A 23,464-nucleotide genomic window follows, 5' to 3' on the forward strand; every position below is an offset into this window, starting at 1 on the left:
AATGGTGGTATATATAGGTGCCAAAGTAAAGGTCATTTTTTACATTCTATTTAAAACAAAATTCAAATTCCTGTATGAATACGCAAAAAATCTAACTTAATAATGAAGTAGTTTGTAGGCATTGCACTTCTATTTAATAAGTTTCTGATGATCTTGACTAAAATTGTTCATTTAAAAATGAATATTTGATTTCTTTTGTCACTTAACAATTTTTTTTGGTTAAATTGAGAACCATGATATTGGATAAGGAATGAAAGAAATAAGATAATAATTGGCATAAAATGCTGCACTCTGCAAGTTTGATTTTTTGTTTTACATTGATCACTTTGTTAATTTTGCAAAAAATTTAATGTTTGAACTTTGTCATGCTTTACTGCTGCAGTAATGGTGCTGTGTGGAGATTTCAAGTGTACATGTACTGCCTCTGTCTGTCTGTGTGTCCGTCGTCCATGAAGAGTTACGCCCCTTGTGTCAAAATGGCTTCATGTTTTATTATTATGGGAGTGCAAGGTGTGGTGTGTTGATACGCATGTAAAAAGAATATTTGGACGTGTTATATTTTGTATAAATGGAAAGAAGTTTTCATCTGTTCTCTGGTGTATGTTAACATTTTGCACATAAGATGGTGTTTATTACAGTTAATTTTTTTTCTGATAATAAAAGATCATTAGCAATTAATGGTTAGAGACAATGGACTGAGGTTTGAAAGAAACGAAAAATCTAAACCTATGCAAATCACTTCTGATTGATTTAGCATTTATAAATGAAATAGGTTACCGTTTAGCAGCTAAGTGTCATGTGAAGAACTCTCGAGGATAAAAAGATGACAATATTAAGACTTAATAGTGTTGGATTTTAAACGTATATTAATGTGTGTACATGTGGCATAAATGGAGATGTTATGTATTAGAATTGTGTCAAATTATGTTCAACTCAACGATTTTTTTCCCATGTTTGTATATTGTTGAAATATGAATGCATATATTATTTTTGTAAATATTTGTTACGGAAATTCTAATCAGTTTATACCAATGGTACATGTATGTACATTATCGGATTAATATTTAAGAGTTATGTGTTTCATTCCAACAAGAGAGGTATATTAATAAAATATTTAACAAATTTATTCAAAAGTCTGCCGTTCTGATTTTAAATACTCAAAGACCCAGTTCTATTGCCTTATGGTTTGTTGAAGAGAAAAATTCGTGGTGTAAAAAAAAAAAGGTGCACCAACTGCGCATGCCTCGATAATGATTCTTGATTTCTGTTGGATATTGAATCCTTATTGTCTGCTTTATGGATAATTAATGAATTCGATTTCAAATTGAGTAGATTTTTTTTAAAACAAGTATATAACTAAAGTTTAAAAAGGAAAAGGTAGAAGACAGTTATATTTTTGGGATGTTGATTTTAATCAACTCTCCTATGCAGTTACTCAATCGCAACTTCTCAGGCCTTTCCGGCAGGCTCTACACCTCGAATGTATTAACATTACCGGATGTTAGAATTTTATACAAAATGGAGTCGCTTCCCATTAAAATAAGTTTCGGCTAGAAAGCCTTATAAGTCGCTTCTGTGTTATATTTTATGGTATATCATTTACTTTAATGAAGTCCAGCTTACATCTCAACAGATCGTAAAATGTGTTGTATTTATATAAAGTTTTATAAAAAGGGGGGTTGTCATGGACGCATAGGTAATACATTCGAGGTGTTTTTCCGAGCCTGCTGGAAAGGCCCGAGAAGTTGCAATTGTGCAGTTACTCTGGTAAACCGAAAGTGTAACAGTGTTTGGACCTAAGCACAAATCATCACAGCTGACAAGACGTAGATCTTGAAAATAATTGATAAATTCGGTGTACTGTATGCTGTACCATTGTTTTTCAAAAGAAAAGTATCTATAAATACCTTGAAAATAGTCAGATGTTATATAGTATGAACAATTCAATTGTTTTTTGTAGTTGCATGTATTCCTACGCTAGAGTTCAATATAGTCCCGTTCAACCAGACGCTCGGCTGTCTCCGTAAATCTCCGACAAGCAAAGAGTCGGAGATAAACGGAGACAGCCGAGCGTCTGGTTGAACGAGACTAGAGTTCAATATTGCTCGGATCCAGACGTGTACAATTTTTAGAAACAATTCGATTACTGGTACACAGTTTAATGGAATTAATTTTATCTTAAAATATTACAAAACATGATTCATAAGGGGTTTTCTCGAAATTCTTGTCGGAGAAGTTCGAGAATTCAAATTATAAAAACTTGCATAACATATCGTTGATTTTAAAATTGATAATAATCAATAAAATCAACTCCCGACAGTAATTCAGTACTTTGATTTAAATTTAAAACTTCTCTTAAAATGAACCGTAAATACTCTCTCTCTCTCTCTCTCTCTCTCTCTCTCTCTCTCTCTCTCTCTCTCTCTCTCTCTCTCTCTCTCTCGTTTCATCATGACTTCATTACACACTTATAGCAACTCAATTAAAGAAATAGGAGTACATCAAGGTGGCTCTATACACCACTTTTTGATGACGCAGTACGCAAAAAAGTAAATCTGGAAGCATGCAATTCTGGTACTGGCTGATTTAAATTGAGGCGAATTCTGTGGGGGCCGTTCTTTTGAAAAATTCTGTTTTAAATGAATAGATTGAATTTCATAATTGGAAAATTCATTACTTACAAGTAATGTGGTACGTGACACCTTCACGTTGTGTTGTATTATTTATCGAAATAAACAATAAAATCAAGTATAATTTTTTGAATAGTTCTTTCCCATCATTGACATATTACAGCGTAGCGCAGTGGGTTGGTGGGTTCACTAAAAACCTATAGGTCATGAGTTCGAATCCCGTTGAGGACGTTAAAATTTTTAACTTTCCAAAATTTTCTTAAACGTATTTTTTGGTTGAATACAGTGAAAGGAAATTCTAAACTGGTGAAAGTATTTCAATTATAATATACTTTAATCCACATTAATATCGACAGATGTTCCTTACCACCTTAAGGGGATGGAATGATATTTAGGAAATTTTCTTCAACGCAGAAATGAAAAGTCCCCAAGGTGTTTGGGCCTTGGGACTTAGGAACGATAACTCTACCTGAGGAACTTTCATACCAAATAAAATTTAAAATATTTTTTGTGTTTATTTGCAATGATTTTCATTCAAATTTTTGTGTCATATTTATTAAAATACATTTTCTTATAACATCAAACAGCTTTTTCAGATGATTTGTGAACAGAGTAAGAGAATATGAAAAATTATGTTTTGGGGAATTAATAAAAAAAATTGCAATAATAACATTTTTGAATGTTAAGAAGAATTTTATTTTTTTTTAGATGTCTGAAAAAAATATCCATCATATGACAAAAATTTCTCTCAATTTGTTAATAGTCAACTTTTTAAAAATTATTTTACAAAAACATAAAAAAAGAAAAAAAATTCTTTAAAAATCCCTACAGTATCCCTATCATCATTTTAATATTTGATAAGTATATGTATATGTTTGTATTCAAAATTGGAATAAACTGTGGGTGTATAGAGCCACCTTAATAAATGTTACACCAGATCCCCTTTTGATGAACATCGCCATTACCTAACGCAAATAGAAAAGGATTCAATTGGAACCGAGTTCTCACTTTCTAAGCAAACAATTTCATCGGTGAATTTAAAACTTCCGTTCCTAACAAGATGGTCTCCGGGGTGTGTAGTAACGATCAGACCGTGCATCGGAAATATCCCGGCGTGTACCAAAACCACTCGCCGCGAAATCCAAGAACGCAAACGAGTGACTCGAGAACTTTGTAAACATCTTCAACTATCTTGCCTTTTTTTGTCGATTACATGTACAAAGGAAGAAGGGGAGTGGAGCATTGGTATTGGGTCAATTAAGCATGATGACGGACGGCTAAAATCATCATGACAAGCCTTTTAAGCGTTGCGGGTACAGCTGTAAAGTCTCTCTCTGCCGTTACTTTTTTGAGATGAGAACGTGTGACCGACGCCATGTTTGGGCGCTATTTCTTATTCTGGAATTCTGCTTCTCCTTTTTATTTAGAAGTCACAGTTGCTTCAAAGTGGAAGAAATGATATTGCGACCCAAACGCCAGCAATACTCGTCGTCCGAAACTTGTTCATTGAATCTCGTCGGTCTTTCTCTTTCTCACCATGGATGCCAACCGAAAGTTGTTACGGCGACTGCGTGTCGAGGCACGTGCCACTCACGTGCGGTGCCAGAATGGCGTTACGAGGACCAAGCTGTGCGTTTGGTTAATTACTGCACGTGCTGTGAACCTATGAGGTCGCTTAAACGGAGCGTAACGCTGACTTGTCCAAATACTTCCAGAGGATTTCGTGTTTTCCCAGTGGCAATCCCCGTGCAATGTGCGTGCAGACCGTGCTCTGATGGAAACCCGGAAGCGGAGCAACCCTACGACTATTAGAATCTTTCAGGTGTGTGAGCATGACGTGCAGTGCTGGCTGAGAGACGCCCGCTTAAAGTAACAAATCCCTTATAACATTTTAAAAACTGTTAATTTTTTTTCGAGGGGAAATGGGGGTGGGGTATTTATTGCTCTGTCAACCAAATTAATTTGAATACAAGAAATTGTAATTTATATAGATGTAAAAAGTATATATTTGAAATGTATGATGAAATTTGTGATTTATATACTAGTAATCAACTTTAAAGAGGAAAACGGCTTTCAAAATTGTTGTTATTTTTCTTGAAATATGCTTTCTCCTTCTATATTCTTTTCTTTTGCATATTCAACGTAAATGGTTCTCAAAATCTTGGTATCATCATTAAACAGTAGAGTTTTGCATCCCATGTATTGATTTATCACATTTTATGTAACATAAATCAACGAAGAGTATGAAAATAAGCATGCTTTATGTTCGTCCTTGGTGATTATAAAAAAAAGTCTTTACCTTTGACCTTTTTACTTACATGTAAAGCTGACCTATGATTTTGAGCAGTGTCTTTGCCTGTGATAACACTACGTACTGATTTTGTACAATACATTCCAATAAATTCAAATGACGTATAACTGCGGTGCAAGCGGAGTTTGCATATTTATATTCAAATATTTAATCGTACAATTGCTGAGAATTATGTAAATATAAGTAATAAGAAATCATTCTTTGAATATTATGAGCTGATAATTTCGGTCGGGATGTGACCACATCTATCACAAGGGCTTTATTGGATTTGATCGCGCCCGACCGAAATTATCACCTCATAATACTTAAAGAATGATTCCTTATTCCTTAAATAAAATCTTTTCCTCGTATATCTGTAAAGATCAGGACATTGTTTGTGTTATTGACTGGCCTACACAAATTGTTGCACGACATACTAATGCAATCCTTATGAAGTTGGAGTAACTTACCATATGTGGAAGAATTTGCTATTCCTTCTATGTGACGTACTGATCGATAATAACGATATAGTTTACACATTTTAACTCACTTGAGATGGATAGTACAAGTTAGAAAATTTTTAGTATTTTCTGCAGTGCTCGATTCCTTCATACTCACAAAAACCCAGAAAATATAGAAAATATTATTGATTCTATATTAATATTAATTCTAGTGTGTTTTATTGATTGTAATACACATGTACATGTACAAAACAAGACAACTGCAATTACCTTTTTTCCATTTTATTTTCATTTTTACATAGAATTACGACACTACCTTTCTTTTCTATTTCTTTTTTTTTCAACAGTGTAATTTTTCGATTCTATCGTCTCTGATATGCATAGTATTCTACATTCGGCAAATCTTTGACTACGCATGCGCTGAGTGCACTTCTGTATACAATCATATCAGATGCGTCGAACCTGAAAATAGAATAACGTTGCATGTACCTTAAAGTGGCACAGTAAACTTGAGATACTTGGATTTTATCACACGCTGATTGGAATTTCTAAAAATGTAACGCACGACTGTTTACAACGTATTATTTAATTTAATTTAATTTTAGTGTGATGTAGAAAATGAAAATTAATAAAAACTACGTTATTTTTCTGGCATTGTCGGAACAGCCATGGCATGCTGAGAAGTTTTAATCATCTACATGTTACTTAGAATAAGCAATATAAAAAAGTCAATATAGATAAGTTAAAGCAATATGAGCTGCAATATTCATGTTGAATTTTTCTTGAACGAAAATGTTATTTTCTATTAAATGATAAAAATTATCATGGTTTTTAGCTCACCTGAGCTGAAAGCTCAAGTGAGCTATTCTGATCACATTTTGTCCGTCGTCCGTCTGTCCGTCCGTCTGTCCGTCTGTCCGTCTGTCCGTCTGTAAACTTTTTACATTTTGAACTTCTTCTCTAAAACCGCTTATCCAATTTCAACCAAATTTGGCACAAAGCATCCTTATGAGAGGGCGAATATAAATTGCAGAAATAAAAGTTTGATCTGTATTCAAAGCGGAGAAAACCTTGAAACTGTAGAAAAAGGGGGGTGCATTTTTAAAAATCTTCTTCTCAAGAACTACCGAGGCAAGTTCAACCTAGTTTAGCATAAATTATCCTTATGGGAAGGAAAATATAAATTGCAAAAATTAAGTGGTAATTCTGTTTCAAATCTGAGTTATTACGAAAATAATAATAAAGGAAAGGCGTGTTTCAATCAGTTTAATAGCTTCGGGTTCGGCATACGGTAAAATGATTCCATACTTCTAAAACGAGGTTCTTTGTTTATGAATTTGCTTGTTGTGCAACAGTTCGCGTATGAGGGGAAATTTTGAAACATACAAAATATATTGGTGCCGATTTTGTGAAGTAAATTGAGGCTAAATATTTCAATGCGTTGATAGTTTTCACACATGACGATGGTGTTAGCTTGTTCTGATTTTCGTTTCGTTCTCATTATGCTTTGTAACCTGGAAACTATCGTCTGTATTTCGTGATTTTTACGTATCAAATCTTCGGTAAATCAAACAGTTAACTGTTTACCTGCGCAAATTAAGCAAAATCGGATGTAGGGGTACTGAAATACAATTCATTCTATCGGTAATTCGGCATTATCTTTTGCGTAATGGTACATGTAGATTAATGCAATAGGTTTTGTTGAGATGCTCGGCATTTTCTCGAGTTTATTCAGTTTAAATAGAGTTTGATATCGCTGACGGAAATATGTAGGTATATACATGTATATATATGATTCATTTCGAAAAAATAAATTGTGTTCTTTATTTGTTATACATGTAGTGCATGTTTCTTGTGTTTAATTGTTTACAATTTCTATTTACTAACCATATTTGAGTGTTAAGCTTCGAATTATAAGCAAGATACAGAGATTTGCCCACAATTCTATGTTTGTACACAGATCTTAAAAACTAAAGCTTAAAAAATCAAAAAATTTGTCAATATTTATTAAGAAAATTTTCAAAGCCTGTTCTTCCAGAAACCAACTTTAACAACTTATTGTATTGTAACCTTAACCTTTTTAGCTCACCTGAGGGTGGGGCCACAATGGGGGGGTCGAAGTTTAACAAATGAATATATAGAGTAAATCTTTAAAAATCTTCTCCTCAGAAACTAATCAGTTAGGAAAGCTGAAACTTGTGTGAAAGCATCATCAGGTAATGTAGATAAAAATTTGTGAAAATCATGATCTCCGGAGGAAGGGTGGGGCCACAATGAAGGATCGAAGTTTTACATAGGAATATATAGAATAAATCTTTAAAAATCTTCTTCTCAGAAACTAATCGGCCAGGAAAGCTGACACCTGTGTGGAAGTATCCTCAGGTAGTGTAGATTCAAAGTTGTGAAAATCATGACCCCCGGGGTACGGTGGGGCCACAATGGGGGATCGAAGTTTAATATAGGAATATATAGAGTAAATCTTTAAAAATCTTCTTCTCAGAAACTAATCAGCCAGGAAAGCTGAAACTTGTGTGAAGGCATCCTCAGGTAGTGTAGATTCATAGTTGTGAAAATCATGACCCCAGGGATAGGGTGGGGCCACAATGGGGGATCGAAGTTTAAAATAGGAATATATAGAGTAAATCTTTAAAAATCTTCTTCTCAGAAACTAATCAGCCAGGAAAGCTGAATCTTCTTCGGAAGCATCCTCAGGTAGTGTTGATTCACAGTTGTGAAAATAATAACCCCTGGGGGTAGAATGGGGCCACAATGGGGGGTCGAAGTTTAACATATGATTATATAGAGTAAATCTTTAAAAATCTTCTTCTCAGAAACTAATTAGCCAGGAAAGCTGAAACTTGTGTGGAAGCATCCTCAGGTAGTGTAGATTCAAATTTGTGAAAATCATAACCCTGGGGGTAGGTTTGGGCCACAATGGGAGGTCGATGTTTTACATAGGAATAAACAGTGTAAATCTTTTAAAATCTTCTTCTCAGAAACTAATCAGCCAGGAAAGCTGAAACTTGTGTGAAAGCATCCTCAGGTAGTGTAGATTCATAGTTGTGAAAATCATGATCCCCAGGGGTAGGGTGGGGCCACAATGGGGGGTCAAACTTTAACAAAGGAATATATAGGGTAAATCTTTAAAAATCTTCTCAGAAACTAATCAGCCAGATGTTTCTTTATAATTGTTAAGAATTTGGCCCCAGGACAATTCTTTGGCCTCCCGAGAAGGTTCAGAGTTTGATGTACGTTTATATCTAATATATAAACTATTGTTAAGGATCATTTTGAGAACTGCAATACTCAACATATGATATGACTATAAAATCATCTTGTTAGAAAAGGGACTAATGATTATAAACATAAGAATATCCAGGGGAAAATGGATTTTATTTATACAGGATCTACATGTATTATTGTACATTGTCCAGATAGTTTGTATTATGACTCCATTAAGCTGATTTTATCATACCTATTGTTCCTCAGGTGAGCGATGTGGCCCATGGGCCTCTTGTTAAATTTCTGTTGGCCATATTTTTGTGGAATAAGCCATGAAGAAGCCTTAATTGGAGCAAAATTGAATTATTGTCGTCCTGTACAAAAATTGATCTGCTACATATCCCTTAGAAGAGAAATCTTTTTTTTCTAAAAAAAAAATCCATATTTTTTCAATTCTTATTTATAATAAAAGTTTAAGTTACATGCAGACTTATCATACCAGCAGGTTTTTGCAGCAAAACGAAATTCTAAAATTAATGCAGCCCATATTGCTTCAAGTTTTCATAAGGTTGAAGATATCTGCTAGCTATGTTTACCACTCAGCCTCCTTAATAAAACTCTTTATGACATACCATTCATCGCAGATCGGATCATAGCACTCCACAGCACATATGGTGGTTACTCCATTGAAACCGCCCATTGCAAATATCATCCCGTCCATCACCTGTAAGGTAGGTAAATAATGAATCATTTGGCTTCATCACGAATTTTTTCTATTTTTCTTCGGATAAAAAATATAACCTCAAAGAACTATATATGATATTAGTCAAATTTGGCCCCCAAAATTCGCTATTTTTAAAATGATTCAGGTACATTAATTTGTTGTCTTATTTTATAAATGAGTTGACATGAAATATGTTTTTCACCCATTTATTTGATTTATATGCACTCACTGGCACTATATGACGTCAGAAGTGACGCTATTTTTCTAATTCAATCAAAATCAACCAAAAATTGAAATTTTTCTGATCTTTTTTCGAATGGGAACTATAGAGCGACTCTTTGAACGAGAACGAACTTTTTGTCACTTATATGTATTGGAAAGATACATCTTTGGTGAAAATATTTTGTTTGTTCAAGTCGTCGCTCAATGTTTCCATAAAGAAAAACTGCCTCAAAACAAGCCGTTTTATGCTAAAAATGATAAAATGGCGGGAAAAGGTAAACTTTATGATGTCATATTTATAAATTGTGGGCACTAAAATCAAAATAAAAATTATGAAAAAACTTCAAATGTATATTTGTACAAAGAAAATAAAGAATTACAGTAAAATGACAATGTTCATTTTAGGGGGCCATTTTTGGCTCAAACCATATATAGTCCTTTTTATTAAAAAATTTTAAGGTCTGCTTAATTATCGATGTATTCGAAAATTTTGCGGGAAACATATAAAATCAACCAAAGGTTCCAACAAAATCACATTGAATGAATTCAATGAAGTTGAATTTGAATGGGAGATAAATCAATTTTAAAACCTTTCCTCCCCATGCCCTGAAGCATTGAAATTGCAATAACAAAAAAACGGCAATCAGAGATACGCACCTTGACAGCAAAATTGCTCCTTGGGCTACAGAACTCGGCGATAGGTCTCCACTGATTGGTTCTAGGACAATACTTCTCAGCCGAGTTCATCCGGGCAACACCGTTAAACCCGCCTAAGGCGTAGATCTCGCCCTCATAGGCGACAACGCCTAGTCCGCTCCGACTGCTGTTCATCGGCGGTATGAACGTCCACTGGTTGGTCTCCGGGTCGTAGACTTCGCCGCTGTTCAAGCACTCGCCTCCATTGAATCCGCCACAGACATACAATTTCCCTGATGAATTATATGATTAAATAAATACATTTAATTTTCCAGGTTTACATTTTTTTCTCCGTAACAAAATCAACAGTAGTTAGCCGGTTTTATGCGGGATATTGGTACTAGTAAATCAAACAACCAAGCAAATTCTAAGTATAAGGTTATTCCTCCCTCTTGAAAAGCGTAAATGTATACTAGTAATATAGTTTATAAAATTAATGCATGCTTTTATTGGTAATTCTCTCTCTCTCTCTCTCTCTCTCTCTCTCTCTCTCTCTCTCTCTCTCTCTCTCTCTCTCTCCATTTTAAACAACCTGAGTGATAAATACTGTTTATAAAATTAATGCATGCTTTTATTGGTAATTTTCTCTCTCTCTCTCTCTCTCTCTCTCTCTCTCTCTCTCTCTCTCTCTCTCTCTCTCTCTCTCTCTCTCTCTCTCTCCACATCGTGGATACAGAATTAGCTTATACCGTTGACTGAGGTGGCGCCAGCATCGCTTCTCTCCAGAATCATCGGTTCTATGAAGCTCCACTGGTTTTTGGCGGGGTCATATCGCTCCGCGCTGTTCAGCCTGTAACGACCGCTAAATCCGCCGAGAGCGTAAACATAGTCCCCTAATACGGCTGTACTCACGTAACACCTGGTGGGAAAATCAAAAATATTAAAAAACAATATCTTACAATAATTGATACACGACATTTGGTTTTTATAAAGAACATACTTTTGGAAAACGAAAGCAAAGCTAAGTGCATGTATTCTTGAAATAAACAATTATAATTTCTATCGATTTTTTAATCATCTTTCATACTACATGTATAATTATAATTTGGACTATTATTCCTATTATTTGGATTAACAATTTAAACTTCTGTAGATCATTAACTTGTTACACATTTAACATTGTCACAAAGGGATTTAATGTGGCGTCAAGCACATGTTTTTGAAACAAGGAACCATTATTCTCTATAAACCTACAACAATATACTGTAATGTACGATATTTGGCGGAAATTAGTTATTGAAGAAGTTGGCGTTGGAGTATTCCTGAATATTACTATTCTTATACATAGATGCATGACATTTAGCAATGTACTTGATTTAGCGGAAGCCGCATTCCGCCAAAAGCGTTAAATAAAATACACAGCCAAATGTAGTACATTTACAGTATATGTCATTAGTACAATGTATCAAAAATGGTTACCGTTTTGAGTTCATTGGTGCCACTTCGGTCCATTCCTTGGTTTTTGGGTCAAAGCATCGCACACTGCTGAAGTATTCCACGCCATCAAAACCTCCTATGACGTAGATCAGCTGATTCAACGTCACCATTCCATGATACGCTCTTGGAACTGAAAAAGTTTTGATTAAAAAACAATATATGAGCTGCAATTTTCACGTTGGACATTTTAATTTTATTGTGTAAATGTAACTCTTTACTAAAATAATTTCAAAAATTTTATGGATCTTTTTTTTTTTTTTTTTTTTAGAAAAGCTAATAGATACCATGATTAAAGCAGAATTACATTATTTTCATCATGTACAAAAATTGGTTTTCGATATATATTTCTTAGTAAATTTATTTTTTCTAATACAATTAAGTGATTTTAATTGATTTTATACATATTGGAGGTTTAGATTACATGCAGAATTATCATGATAGCATTTTTTGGCAGCAAAATTATATTCTAAAAAAATACAGCTTTAAGAGTACAAGTGTATCTAAAATATATCTATTTTGAAATTGTACGTAAACTATATAAACTGTCTAAACAGAAATTATTCTACAGAATATGCCTGGTATCAGGCCCTTTTACAATATTAGGTAATAGAACGTAACTAAGCTTAAGTTGGCCTCATTCTCAATTTATTTCTCGCTATTATGTATTCTATTTTTAAGTGTTAGAAATATAATTGAGATCGAGGAGTTGTATGACCATGGGACTGATTGTTCACCCCAACCCCGACCCCTCAAGACACCGACCTTTATCGGCAACATCGCAGATCGTCCAGCGGTCTGCGCGAGTATCGTAAGTCTCCACGATATTCGTAGGAGACGAACGACTCCATCCCCCGATCACGAACAAAATCTCGTGCGGCAGGCGAGGTTTCGCCAAAGGAAAACTGCCATCACTGGTTTTATCTTCCGACATCTCTAGATCGTAGAGATGTTTCAGTGTTTCAATGATTATTGGCTTACAAGAGTCGTTATCCTTAACATATGAATGATCTTTGATCTTTTCTACGAAATATTTGATCGGTACAAGACCGAGACGTACAGTTTTCAACAGGCAAGCGACATGTTCTTTCCTCACATCGGGGTCGAAATCGATCCATCTCAAGACTGCATTAAAGACTAAATCTTCATTTCTTACATTCAACCTGTCATCAATCAGGATGTCACAAACTTCCTCAATGCCTAGCTGGACGAATTCGTCGCTAATTTCGCTCACTTCTGCAAAGTTGACCATAAGAAATCGAAAGGCAGCCTTTTCTAAGTTTGAACAACCGTACGTTTTTGCAATTCGACGAACACCGATACAGTTCGGCGCAGTCAGATGAGATTCAAGAAAACTACAGCACAGTTTCATGAGGCCTAAAACGTGAAACTGATCGGCGACCGGTAGCAGACGTTCAATGTTATCTGACGTCACAGCGGCATCCGCGATGTAAGCAAAATCGATTATGAGACCCATGATGTCGGCCGAAACCCCCGGTATCACCACTTTCTGTGTATTTTTGTCGACTTCTGTCGTAAAAAGGGTCCTGAAGTAGGTACTACATGCCGACATGATGTTTCGGTGAATCGGAAACTCCGTGTTTTCCACCTTGATGACGGCATCACACAGCTGCTTGTTATTACGTAATTCCAACAGAATGTTGCTTGCTTCCATACTCGACATCTTTAGCACAAACCACTTTGAAAACTTTCAGTTCTCTTTGCTAGATACACAAGAATTTTAATTAGCTACCGACGTCACAATGGACGTTGCGTAACAGGCGATGACGTCACAATAAATAACGTAATAGAAAAAGAACAGTATACATCATTACATGATAAAATAATATTTTTGTTGATTCTTGTTTGACTCAAGATCAATGCCATAGATTTGATTATTTGAATATATATTAATGGATTTTTTTTTCTTTGCATACAGTTACTTCTCCATATTCTACAGATTTTCATTTTAAAAACACAATATACGTGTAATCTAAATGTTAGAATTGTAGTTTAAAAACAAAACGCTTCCTATATAGCCGATTTTATACATGTAAAATTATGTTAAATCAAATGTAAGTTATGCATCTATTTATATGCAATTATAATGGTCAGATGGTCATACGATTAAGAGAACAATATTGTTTGAAGAAAATACGACCCGGTGCGATTGTTAACAGATATACATGTACTTTAAAATACAGCACCAGGCATATCAATTTTAAATGTTATGATGTGTTAAAAAAATCGATGCTTGAATTGATTGAAAAAAAAACCCAGTACACCACTAGCCAACATACATACTGTCATACATGTATCTTACCCCCCCCCCCCCCCTTTTTTTTTTAATGGACATATAGCATGCATCACGCAACCATTGTTTATTTCAGTTGCCGCACCTGTCACGTGTCACGTGACTTGTGTCCATCTAACGAATACTCTAAGGAACGGATGTGTATAGTGATGAAAAGGTGTATTCTTTTGGTTATTACGGTTTTAATTCTAAAAACAGACGCTGGTAAATATAAAAATGAGTTAAATCATGCATATATCAAATGAATATTTTTTTTTAAATGCCATCACTTAGGATTAAAACAACATGAGTTTTTTTTTTTAAAAGCGTGTTAATTTGATAATTATGTATGTAACTTACAACATCGTAATAAAAATACAACTGAATCCTTTAAAAACCTTAAGAAAGATTTCTCTACAAAGGAGTATCAAAGCAATTATGTACAGGCCTTTTGCCACAAAAACAAGACAAATAAAAGTTTATAAACCAATAATTTGTGTTTTGTCATTTTAATAATTTACAACTTCAACTACATTAAAAATATCCAACATGAAATTAACAACTTATATTGTTTTAAGTTTAATTATTTTATTTTAGCACAAAACTTTGATGATTTTTCTTGACATTCAAATCAAATAATATTCGATCTTTGAATGCTGCTAACACTAGTGTCACTTAACAAATGAATGCTTTTTGACGGGTGTTTCATGGGGATGTATCATAAAAGAGACTTATTTGAGAGAGAGAGAGAGAGAGAGAGAGAGAGAGAGAGAGAGATAGAGAGAGAGAGAGAGAGAGAGAAAATGAGAGAATGAATGAGAGAGAGATTAAGTTATTAAAAATGTAGTAAAATATAATTTTTCTTCAGGTTTAACTAATTTTGAAACATCTTCAAGAGACTGGTTCAATGATCTCTTTCGAGACGACCTCGACTGGAAACTACACCGTGGTCAGGTAACAAACAGATATGGGAGAGGAAACTACCTATATCTGACCACTTCAACAAGCAATGGCAAATCCGCCATTCTAGAAAGTAGAATTCTCCGAACTCCCAAACGAGGTTCTTGTGTCTCGTTTTGGTATCGGATATCCGGTAAAAATCCAGGCGAGTTGAAACTGAAGAGGATGGAAATGACAGGAACGAAAATTAAGACGAGGGAGTTATGGCTGCGGGAAGGCGACCAAGGAAGGGCGTGGAATTTCGCAAGGGTATCTATTCCGCCCAACCCCCACACACGGTATTATCAGATAATAATGGAGTCCAAACTTGGTTCTGGAAGAGGCGGAGTTGTTGCATTGGACGATATAGATCTTGATGCCAATCCATGCAGTAACTCGCTAGAAAACGGAGGTAATCAAATTCAAATTTATTGTCCATAAAATATTTATAATGTCGATCGCTGTTTTTTTATAACTTTTAAATCGTGCGATTCTATGACATCTTGTGTTAAACCACAATAATCAAATATTTTTCATAATTCATAAATCCTAATTCAACAAGCATTCTGAGAGTATTGCAAAAGCAATACACGTCCCCTACCGGTTTGTATTATTCTACGAAAGCTTCCAAGCACACAACTATTTCAGAACTATTGTAAACCGTAACGAGATGTCATGCTTTAATCAGAGATAAAAGAACAGACTCTGAGGAAATTCAAACTATAACGTTATAGTTGATATAGAAGTTAAATACAAAGTCGGTAAAATAATACTCTTTATTCTATCTCATGTAATTTCTCCAAGTCCATTAGGTATTCGCCGGTAAAAATTTGTGAAAACGATGCACTGTTAAGCACAATATCATTTCTTACCGTCTTCTGCACCCCGAATCAAACCAAATAGTTAAACAGCCGAACCCGACAACTGTCATGTTGTAAATTTTGAATTTACTAGGTGTGTGTAAATACAAAAGTTGTCATGTTGTAAATTTTGTATTTACACCCACCCAGTAAATTCAAAATTTACAACATGACACAACGAACCCGATTGTAATAATACAAAAAAAAACCCGCCGATTAAATTTACAACACAATGTATGACACTATTTTACAGAATTTATTTGTTTGTTAGAAATGATAAAAGGAATGGTACAAGTAACGCACGATATTATTTCTAACTACACAGTGACCTCGTTTATTCAATACACACCGAACCCGATAACGAACCCGAACATTAAAAAATTGGAATATAAAAAATTAATTTTCTCGAAAATATGTCAACCAAACGCTATAAAAGTGTAAACTTGATCTGTAGTTTGACATTTTGAAGCTGTTCAGTAAGTTTCATATTATTCCTCAAATGCATAAAGAAAAAAAGTGTGGAAAACTGAAGTGTGACAGACAGACAGACAGACAGACGGACGGACGGACGGACAGACGGACTGACGGACGCAGAGGAAAGCTATAGTACCCTCCGGTGAAACCGGTAGGGGACTAATTACCGGTATAAACCTGTAATTCTGTAAAGGTTCATGTTGAATAGTTAAAAAAAAGATTACTAAAATATGAAGTCTGTTGGATTTTTCAACGTTTCAAATGAACGTAAATTGTCATAATTATATCAATAAACGATTCATAACATATTCATTGTTTTTAAGGATTTGTGGTAGACTTCGAAACTAAAGTTACAGCAATGAAAAACAAAAGATATGGCGACCACTTTGACTGGGTTATTACTAAAAGCAGGGCACCAAATTCAGGCACAGGACCTGCTCGTGACGTCACATCTGGCATCGGCCATTATCTACACCTCAGTACCAAAGGCAAAACCCCCGGTCAGAGAGCAAGTTATAGCAGCAATCCTGTACGCGGAAGTACTAACGGCGCCTGTCTCTCATTTTATTACTATATGCACGGAGAAGGAGTCGGGAAATTAACTGTTTCGATTTTGCGTAGGAGCGGCTGGGTATCCGCCGCTAAATCGGTCTGGAGTAAGACCGGAAGCGTTGATGGCGGTTGGCATTTGGCGAGGATTTCCCTCCCAATCAGTCTTACAATGCAGAGGTACGACGTAATGTTCACGGGAACCGTTGGGAAGGGCGCTTCAGGGGACATAGCGCTCGACGATATAACTCTGATTAACACTGGTATTTGTTAATATGTTCTTTATTAAATAAGAAATGAAACATGATAAAAGTTCTGTCTAAAGACAACTGAGATCTTCAAGGTATTCTGGAATATATTTTTATTAAATAAAAAGACGATAATTATGTACATCATTGCGATTCGGTATCATTCTGATGACGTCACAATACATATTTTTTTTTGTCTTCTATTATGACGTTGCATTATTATGACGTCGCATTATTGTGACGTCATCAATTCAATTGGTTTGGTATAGTGTTCAGTAGTTAGCAACGTCTCAACAGCTTACAGAAAAAAATGGATCAAGAAGTCCCTCCTTCAAGGGACGGACAAGTGGGAAAGAAGTTCAGTGTGGAAGCCTGCAACATATTATGGGAACTACGCAAAAGCAGACAGTTGTGCGATGCGGTGATACGAGTAGAAAACACCGAATTCCCCATTCACCGCAACATAATGTCGGCTTGCAGCCCGTATTTCAGGACCCTCTTCACAAACGAGTTATTCGACACAAACACTCGAGAGGTTGTGATCCCAGGGGTCTCAGCCGAAATAATGAGCCACCTGATCGACTATGCATACACACGGGACGCCGCAGTCACCGCAGAAAATGTGGAATTCCTTCTCCCCGCGGCGGACCAGTTTCACGTATTAGGGCTGGTCAAGCTATGCTGCGATTTCCTGATTTCCGAGCTCTCCCCGGAGAACTGCATAGGAATCCGTCGGTTCGCCAAGACCTACTTCTGCCACAATCTAGAGAGGGCCGCTTTCCGTTTTCTCATGTTAAACATAGCCGACGTCTTAGTGTACAGTAACGAGTACCTCCAGTTAGGTATCGGGGAACTCTGTGACATCTTGTCGTCGGATGAGCTGAACGTCAGAAACGAAGAGCTCGTTTTTGACGCGGTGTTGCGGTGGATCGACTTTGATATCGACTACAGAAGAGACTACATCGCTCGCCTCCTGAAAACCATCAGACTCGGTCTCCTCACCACGCAGTACTTCGTGGAAAAGGTCAAAGTTCACCCCTACATCAAGGATAATGATTCCTGCAAGCCGATCATCATTGAGACCTTGAAGTTCCTGTATGATCTGGATATGGATGAAGACAAGGAGCTGGATCTAAACAATCCCCTCGCCAGGCCGCGCGTGCCGCACGAGATTCTGTTCGTAATCGGCGGCTGGAGCGGGGGATCGCCTACGAATATCGTAGAGACTTACGATACTCGCGCGGATCGCTGGATCGTGTGCGACGCTGTTGATACAGGTGAGCGCAATATTTCATGTTCTTCTTCTTCTTCTTCGTGTATACACGTAATGTTATATGTTTCTATAGAGAGAGGAATTATTTCTCTTTTTTTCGTATAATGCGTAATACATTTACATTCAAAATTGATATGAACTTTTGATACTTTTATGTACTCTTATCTTTTCTTACATTAATTTTTTACTCAAAATACATTGTCAAATATTGATTTCATAAACATAGTTACATTGTACATGAAATCATGACAAAAATAATTAATATAATGAATGAAATTATACAAACATTCAACTAATTCAAAATGCGTCCTTATTCGTGTTACTTTTGCAAAATGGATGCTATAAGATTACATTATTTGATCTGGTATTTTAGAAAAAAGTTGTAAAATTGAGAATGATTTACAAAACACCTGTTATCTGTTTAAGGCCCGAGGGCGTACCATGGAACCTCCACGATAGACCATATAGTCTACATCATTGGAGGGTTTGATGGAGTGGAATACTTCAACAGCGTGCGGAGCTTTAACCCTATGACAAAGGAATGGAAAGAAAAAGCACCCATGAATGCAAAAAGGTAACTTGCAATTAAGGGGAGAGAGAGAGAGAGAGAGAGAGAGAGAGAGAGAGAGAGAGAGAGAGAGAGAGAGAGAGAGAGAGAGAGAGAGAGAGAGAGAGATGTTGAGGTGTTCATGGACATCGAGTTTTGAGAAAGAATAGTGTACAGGGTAGTTACACCTTTCAACGAACGAGTAAGAGAAAACCAAAAATTTTGATAGAGATGTTAAGACAGTTAAAAATATTGATAAAATGGATGACAGTAGAAGAAAATATGCCTTACCATGAAAATGAATGAAACTTCTTAAAATTGACCCCTGCGATTTTTAGATGTTACGTAAGTACCACCGTCCTGGGTGAGTTTATCTATGCCATGGGGGGATACGACGGTCAAGTCCGACAGAACACCGCCGAGCGTTACCTCCCCTCCAAGAACCAGTGGAGTCTGATCGCCTCCATGCATAACAGACGGAGCGATGCCAGCGCCACCGCCTTAGACGGTAAAAATAAATAAAGCTTATTAGAGCATTTAAGAAAAAGTTTTTTTCCCCAACTCCTATTTTCTTTCGGTTTTTAAATTCATTAATCTTTCAGTGTGCATGTTTGTCTTTCACTAAATTTTATAGATTATTGAGAAAACTTATACATACGTACATACGTATGTATAAATTATAAATAGCTTTGTTGTATATTTTATTTGCTAAAATAAATTATATTAAGAAGGACATAATTATTGAAAATTGATTTGATTTGTTAAACTTCCTCCTGCACTTTTCTATATGAAAGTAAAAATGTTGATTCGCATAATAATGAGATGCTGTTCTTTGTGAAGTTATATAATTCCTGTCATCATCGCTTCCTTATTAGTGCAAACTATTTATTTTTTCGTACTAAGTTGTAACCTCTTCGTTGCATTCCCGCGTTGCATGTTGACAGCAAAGTACAATATAGTAGTGTGTTATGTCTAATATAATTATAATGGTCCTGGGCTTTATAATCCATTATGCAAAAAAAAAATATTTTTGGAAGGAGACGTGTCACAAAATTTGCGAAAATTAGGGTAAATAAATGAAAAATTATTTGCGTTAGTCATTTTTAGCGATTCCAACAATATACCGGTATTACGGGGCAAACAATACTGGATATGATTTCCAGCATTGTACTTTTTGCAACGTGAAAGTGAGGCTACCGATAAAACGAAAATTAGATCATCGCGAAAATCACTGGATAAACGGGCAATCTTTCTAAACATATAAATTGCATCCCTTACAGGTAAAGTGTACATCTGTGGGGGCTTTAACGGTCACGAGTGTCTGAGTACGGCCGAGGCGTACGACCCCTTCACCAACCAATGGACGCTACTGGAGCCGATGAGAAACCGGCGTAGCGGTATAGGCGTCATCGCCTACAAGGACGAGATCTACGCCTTAGGCGGATTCAACGGGATAACCCGGATGAACACTGGAGAGAAATACTGTCCCAAGGCGAACAGATGGAAAACCATTCCGGAGATGTTTAACCCAAGGAGTAACTTTGCTATAGAGGTATATCTAGCAGCAAATACATGCTACTCTTTTTTTAAACAACTCAAGGGCACGCGGTATGATGCAACAAAGCTAATACTAGTATACACATTATTCAAACTTGCTCAAAAGATAATTTCTTTACATTGACATACTTACTATATACGTATACAAACACTGGTAAACGTACCAAGAGTTGACGAGCCAAAAAATCTTAATGCAACCATATCTCCGTCAATTTACCTATGAGAGTTCTGATGAATTAGCGCATTTGAAACAAAGCTTTTGTATTACTGTACTTATTTCAGTCATACATAAAATTTAGCGGACAAGAAATGGTGCGAAAAGCGTCATATTATGATAACCGCTGAAATTAGGTACGTTTAATAATTATTGGCATTGCATATATGAATATTAATACTGTATATGTATGAAATTATTTTACTTTGCTGCATAGGCTAACAAACAGCTAATTGATAATTTTAATGGATGTAATATATTTTGCTTTGAGGGTCTATAATACAGAATATTTCTGAATCATTTGTGAAGTGCTAATTCAGTTCGATCAAGTGAAGTCAGACATCCAAAGGGCGTTAATGTAATTTGTTATATTGTTGTTTATACACAGCTAATGGGAGTTATCTTACTTTGCAACAGAGAATTACATACAGCTATACGGAGTTGGGACTATAATTCTACTTTGCTACAAAGGTGTTCATGCAGTAAATGGACGCGTGATGTTGTATTTTGCCTTACAAACAGTTTACGTTTACACCCATGCAAAAGTGGGCGTTTTACTTGTGCTGGGATATTATTCATTGTATATACATACATACTGGAGAGAGATAGGAGATACTTTTGGATAAAGCTCAAGATCTGAAAAATTGTTTTTTAAAAAAATAAACATATTTCTGGGGCATCTGCATTAAATAGGAGAGAGAGAGAGAGAGAGAGAGAGAGAGAGAGATTGATTGATTCTGAATGCTATTCTGGTATTGCCTAATATTTGAGATACAATGTACATGTACACACATGTTTAAGATCATGATTACACCTGACCACTCCTGTTTTCTCCAGGTAATAGACGAGATGGTGTTTGCTATCGGCGGCTTCAACGGAGTCACCACCATTTTTAACGTGGAATGTTTTGACGCCTCCACCGACGAATGGTAAGGATGGTGTCATTCTCTTTGTCTTTCTTTCCATCTTTGCGAGCAAACGTGTCTCTTTAAGACTAAATTGATGCACTGCAGTTTCATCTTGATTTTATTATTCAGCTTAGGGAAATGTCTTCAATTTGAAGACTGATTTTCGTAGATTGATTTTATTTTCGTCCATGGGGCCATTGTTCATATATATGTATTGTAGAAAGTCCACGAAAATTGTTTGCCCGCGAATTTTATCAAATCAAAGTATTTGTGCATATTCAGTTAGCACCAGAAAGGATGTAAGGCTTTAATTTATGGTCTTGTAGGTTTGTCCGGTTTCTTCTTATATCTAAATACTATGCAGAAGTAAGGTAACAGTCTGTTTCAGTAATTGGTTCTGGTGTCAATGAACACTAAAAATATTTCAGATATATGTGTGAATTTTTGAGAAATATTTGAGCTGTTTTTTGCTGAAATGTATTTTGGTGGAAAAAAACGTTATTAATGATATTTAATTAAAATGATTATTCTGCATGTATTATAATTATTAATGGATAATATCAAGACAAATCGTTATGTTCAATTTCTATATTGCACGACAATAAGTGAATGTTTATTTTTCATTAGATCCTGCATAATTATATAGAATATTTTCCCACAATAATATGACTCACATACGTTTACAAACCATAGTTTTATTACCATTTTAGAAGCAAATGGCAGTATTAAAACAATAATATTGCAATTATTTTACTCGACTGAACGGTATTTCACGATCTACTTGTATATACCCTGTAACGGGTATATTTTCTGCGGCTGAAAATTTTTGCGGTTTAAATCCTAAACGGTATCAAATTAAATTCAGCGTTTCCAATTTCTGCGATCACATTAGAACGCAAAATATCAGTTTAAACATAGAATGCCCAAGCATAATGATTTTCATTCAACTCGAAAGAGTTAAAATGAATTCTACAGTCAAATGATTCATCAATTCATTAAATGTACTATTTTTTTGGAATATAAAACAGGCTTTTTCGATATTGTTTATTTTAGCATTGAATCATTATTTTTTGAAAGATGTGGTCTCATAACTGCAACGATGTGTGCATAGAAATTGAATAACGCGTTATGAAAATTTGTTTGCACACACCGTTGCAGTTTTGAGACCACATCTTTAAAAAAAATAATGATTCAATGCTTATGTTTACGTTTTTTAACATTTATTCTCTTTCCAAAACACATGATTTTTTTTTTTTTAAATATCTGCCTTATTCAACGAGTAATGTTCAATTAACGGAAGAGCCATTGGAACAGCCGAATCATGCTGACAAAAATAGTGCACAGAGATTTGATAACTTATAAGCGAATTTTATTTTTCATTCTGTAATTTGATGAATTTACTTTTGGTATACTAAGAAATTAATCAATTGAATTCATTTTACTGTTAAAATATGTTTACATCAGTGAAATATTAATCAGCGTAAGTATAATATCAGGTCATGATCTGGCTTGAAGTCGCTAGAAGAGTCATTTATGTTCTTCGAGAAATTCTAAAGGAAGACTGTATTCATACGCACCAGATTTGGTAATTGGGTCTTCTGTGTTATGCGTATATATCAATGCAATTTGATAGGGGGAAAGAAAGTAAATGTAAATATTGTATCTTTAACGTTTGCATCAGTTGTACATGTATCTTTCTTGTTTTGTCCTTTTCAGGTATGATGCTACGGATATGAATTTGAACCGAAGTGCGTTGAGCGCATGCGTGGTGAAGGAGTTGCCAAGTGTCCAAGATTACATTCACAAAGAAAGATAAATTGTCTGTAGAATTAAAGTCTAAAATTTTATCGAAGAAAAAAAAACAATCTTCTTGAACAATGCTAAATAAAAAGCTATTTTGAAAATTATTTACGTCTTTATCGA

At 35.3% G+C, this 23,464-nt stretch overlaps 4 protein-coding genes across 17 annotated transcripts in view; 3 read left to right on the forward strand and 1 right to left on the reverse strand.

Moving 5' to 3' along the window:
- The window catches only part of LOC128162565 (rho GTPase-activating protein 12-like), a 49,819-nt gene extending 48,693 nt beyond the window's left edge, over window positions 1-1,126 (forward strand). For all 14 annotated transcript variants that reach the window (XM_052825802.1, XM_052825801.1, XM_052825805.1 and 11 more), the window contains one exon: window positions 383-1,126. The gene's annotated coding sequence lies outside the window, so the exon portion shown is untranslated. The remainder of the gene's footprint in view (window positions 1-382) is intronic.
- Window positions 1,127-5,654: 4,528 nt separating this feature from the next.
- LOC128163620 (kelch-like protein 10) lies at window positions 5,655-13,426 on the reverse strand. Its single transcript, XM_052827251.1, has 6 exons — window positions 12,445-13,426; window positions 11,665-11,812; window positions 10,935-11,104; window positions 10,207-10,478; window positions 9,236-9,327; window positions 5,655-5,843 (listed from the first exon to the last, which is right to left on the reverse strand). Exons 1-6 carry the CDS (start codon window positions 13,361-13,363, stop codon window positions 5,744-5,746), a joined length of 1,701 nt encoding a protein of 566 aa, XP_052683211.1. The 5' UTR covers window positions 13,364-13,426; the 3' UTR covers window positions 5,655-5,743.
- A 654-nt stretch (window positions 13,427-14,080) lies between these two features.
- Window positions 14,081-17,180, forward strand: LOC128163621 (MAM and LDL-receptor class A domain-containing protein 1-like). Its single transcript, XM_052827252.1, has 3 exons — window positions 14,081-14,197; window positions 14,841-15,323; window positions 16,569-17,180. Exons 1-3 carry the CDS (start codon window positions 14,131-14,133, stop codon window positions 17,066-17,068), a joined length of 1,050 nt encoding a protein of 349 aa, XP_052683212.1. The 5' UTR covers window positions 14,081-14,130; the 3' UTR covers window positions 17,069-17,180.
- Window positions 17,181-17,245: 65 nt separating this feature from the next.
- LOC128163619 (kelch-like protein 10) lies at window positions 17,246-23,448 on the forward strand. Its single transcript, XM_052827249.1, has 6 exons — window positions 17,246-18,319; window positions 18,742-18,889; window positions 19,201-19,370; window positions 20,143-20,414; window positions 21,471-21,562; window positions 23,258-23,448. The coding sequence occupies exons 1-6, from the start codon at window positions 17,353-17,355 to the stop codon at window positions 23,355-23,357; spliced, it is 1,749 nt and encodes a 582-aa protein (XP_052683209.1). The 5' UTR covers window positions 17,246-17,352; the 3' UTR covers window positions 23,358-23,448.
- The last annotated feature ends 16 nt before the right edge of the window (window positions 23,449-23,464 follow it).

Source organism: Crassostrea angulata, chromosome 9, assembly GCF_025612915.1.
Source record: "Crassostrea angulata isolate pt1a10 chromosome 9, ASM2561291v2, whole genome shotgun sequence".
Lineage (NCBI taxonomy): Eukaryota > Metazoa > Mollusca > Bivalvia > Ostreida > Ostreidae > Magallana > Magallana angulata.

Excerpts from the sequence above, each read along its gene's own strand:
- LOC128163620 (XM_052827251.1), bottom strand. The coding sequence starts at position 13,363 with ATGTCGAGTATGGAAGCAAGCAACATTCTGTTGGAATTACGTAATAAC. Across the intron at positions 11,813-12,444 it reads CTGCGATGTTGCCGATAAAG|TTCCAAGAGCGTATCATGGA; the intron begins GTCGGTGTCTTG and ends AAACTTTTTCAG. Across the intron at positions 11,105-11,664 it reads GCACCAATGAACTCAAAACG|GTGTTACGTGAGTACAGCCG; the intron begins GTAACCATTTTT and ends TTTTCCCACCAG.
- LOC128163621 (XM_052827252.1), top strand. The coding sequence starts at position 14,131 with ATGTGTATAGTGATGAAAAGGTGTATTCTTTTGGTTATTACGGTTTTA. Across the intron at positions 14,198-14,840 it reads AATTCTAAAAACAGACGCTG|GTTTAACTAATTTTGAAACA; the intron begins GTAAATATAAAA and ends ATTTTTCTTCAG. Across the intron at positions 15,324-16,568 it reads TAACTCGCTAGAAAACGGAG|GATTTGTGGTAGACTTCGAA; the intron begins GTAATCAAATTC and ends ATTGTTTTTAAG.
- LOC128163619 (XM_052827249.1), top strand. The coding sequence starts at position 17,353 with ATGGATCAAGAAGTCCCTCCTTCAAGGGACGGACAAGTGGGAAAGAAG. Across the intron at positions 18,320-18,741 it reads GTGCGACGCTGTTGATACAG|GCCCGAGGGCGTACCATGGA; the intron begins GTGAGCGCAATA and ends TATCTGTTTAAG. Across the intron at positions 18,890-19,200 it reads GCACCCATGAATGCAAAAAG|ATGTTACGTAAGTACCACCG; the intron begins GTAACTTGCAAT and ends TGCGATTTTTAG.